Below are 2,446 nucleotides of genomic sequence, written 5' to 3'. Positions count from 1 at the left end.
TATATATATATATATATATATATATATATATATCCTCAACCAATTCTTCCCCACCACTCCCCTCCTCTCAACCCGACCCCCACCACTACTAGACCAACTGGTTAAAGAGTATGTACTTACGTTGTGTGTTCTGGTCCCATTTACCGGCCAAATATCCCAATACTTCACTACTTGTCAAGTGGCAGTGGAAATCCTACAACAGCCGAGAGGAGAATCACTTAATTAGTTTGCAATTAATTAATGAAGTGGAGAAGAAACATCTCATTAATCTGCGATTGATTATCAGGCAGAATGAAGGATCACCTCGTTAATTTTTGATTGTATATTGAAACAGAGAGATTACATATCAGAAGAGTGGATCACCTCATTAGTCACTGATTGCTCATCAAACAGAGAGGAGAAATCGCTTTGTTAATTTGTGATTGATTATCAAATCTTATTAATTTGTTTGCAATTTGCTTCTTCTGAGTCTTCAACCCTGAATATGAAGGTTAGGTCTTTTGTTTTTGTCATAATTTGAAGGAGGAAGAAGGAGGAAAGGAACAACTTCAGTGATGTTTGCAAATCCTCCAGACTTGTGTGAAAAGGATTAACCCTTTAGCATTCAAATTATCCTGCCAAATCTAATGCTCATTTATTCACATTAATTTGGAATTAATTAGGCATTATCTCACAGCTTTGAGATTTGTATGATGTGATTGTTTATATTTTAGAGTGGCATTGTAGGGTAGATGTGAGAGGCCAGATCTGGTCAGTTTGAATATAAAACAGATGGACCATTTGGGCAGGACATTACCAGTTTATATGCTAAAGGGTTAAATCAGACACAGAATTATAATTGGAATTTTCCTAATTACAACCGTTTAATCAGTTTAAAAATTATCAATCACTAAATCAAAATGGATAGAATTGGTAGACCAGATGAATTTCATATTCCAATAAATCCTCTTCAATGAAGTAAGAATTTCAAGTTATGGATTAGAGCCACTTATTCACATTTGAAGAAAACCTGCCTCAATGAATCTTGTGAGACCTGTGCGGCCATGCAGTCCAGTGATTGAGACAAGCAAAACAGGGGGTCAAAGAGAAAAGAAAGATGGTCACGAGAGAGTGCCTTTGCCAACAGGTTGGCTTCGACCAGGAATGAAACAAGAGAAGAACCAGGAAGCGTCCCAGAGTACTTACTATGAGAAACATGGAGTTTGTTGTGACAGACACACTAAACGGTTGGAACTTGCCATAAGCTTCAAATGTTTCACACTCAACTAATGTGTTTGGATCTCTGCAAGACAAAATAAGCAAATGAATAAATAAAATACTGTTTCAAATACTTGAACTAAAGCGACTATATATATATATATGTGTATATATATTTCGTATATGTATTTAAATAAATCTCTATTTCATTTTAGCTTGTGTGATAAGATCTCAATGATAGGAATCTATCCATGTTAGGAATCTATCCATGTTAATTACATGCAAAAATATTCAGTAGAAAAAAATGTACTGAGGCAAAAAGTGCAGGCTCTGGTTTACAAGTTCCAATGAAACTGTCCAACCCATGTCAGCATAAAAAGCAGACACTAAATGATGACGATGATGATAATGATATATAAAGTCATTGTTCAGCCCTTCTGTCAAATGTGTTGGAGAGAGTAGTGGGGAGGTGGAATGGTCAGAAAAACAAAGAAAGAATTTTCCAGACACTTACTGTTCAGCATTTCTGTCAAGGAGATTGGAATGTTTGACCAATGGGAACCTGGGATGGGATGTGTTAATAATTTCTGGTTTCTCTAGTTTTTGTGTTTGGTGTTTTGGAGATGGGGAAACTTTCTTCTGCTGATGTGTTTGATGACTATGATGATGTTGCTGTTGCTGTTGTTGTGGTAGTGGTGGTGACAGTTGAACTTTCTGGTGCTGTGTTTTCTGATTGTGTTGTTGTTGTGCTGGTGGTGGTAGTGTTGGCGATGGAGACAGTTGAACTTTTTGGCGGTGCGGTTGTTGACTGTGTTGCTGTTGCTGTTGTTTTGGTTGTGGTTGTTGAAGCTGTGGTGGGGGAGACAGTTGAACTTTCTTCTGCTGGTGACATTGTTGTGGTGGTGAGAACTTCTGTACTTTATGACTTTCTTCTTTAATTCCCTTTAATGAAAGGTTCAAGGCTAAAAACAACAACAATAATAAATAAATAAAAGCAAAAAATATGACACATATTAGTTAGATAGCATGGGGTAATTAAGTAATTAGTATTAGTTAATATGATCTAATTATCCTCTACCCTCGCACTCCTGCAACGTACCCAATCACATGTCACTTCTCTCTCACATCCTTCTCCTGTCTACTGTAACATGACTATCATTCTGCTGTTGTGTACTGCCAATCATCTTCTGCTACTCCACCATCCACAACTCATGCATCATTGGTCAGCCACCGGTCACTATATCTGATC

At 37.1% G+C, this 2,446-nt stretch overlaps 1 protein-coding gene across 1 annotated transcript in view; it reads right to left on the bottom strand.

The window, feature by feature from the left end:
* The window catches only part of LOC106870888 (putative uncharacterized protein DDB_G0271606), a 127,938-nt gene that overhangs the window by 11,796 nt on the left and 113,696 nt on the right, over positions 1-2,446 (bottom strand). Inside the window, exons 7-9 of the mRNA XM_052976482.1 lie at positions 1,712-2,159; positions 1,186-1,282; positions 99-193 (exon numbers count right to left, since the gene is read on the bottom strand). Of these exons, the coding sequence (XP_052832442.1) occupies positions 99-193; positions 1,186-1,282; positions 1,712-2,159 (640 nt within the window). The remainder of the gene's footprint in view (positions 1-98; positions 194-1,185; positions 1,283-1,711; positions 2,160-2,446) is intronic.

Source organism: Octopus bimaculoides, chromosome 24 (assembly GCF_001194135.2).
Source record: "Octopus bimaculoides isolate UCB-OBI-ISO-001 chromosome 24, ASM119413v2, whole genome shotgun sequence".
In the NCBI taxonomy this organism is placed as follows: domain Eukaryota; kingdom Metazoa; phylum Mollusca; class Cephalopoda; order Octopoda; family Octopodidae; genus Octopus; species Octopus bimaculoides.
The sequence above is the reverse complement of the archived record's forward strand: the minus strand, read 5'-3'. Positions and strand labels throughout refer to the sequence as shown.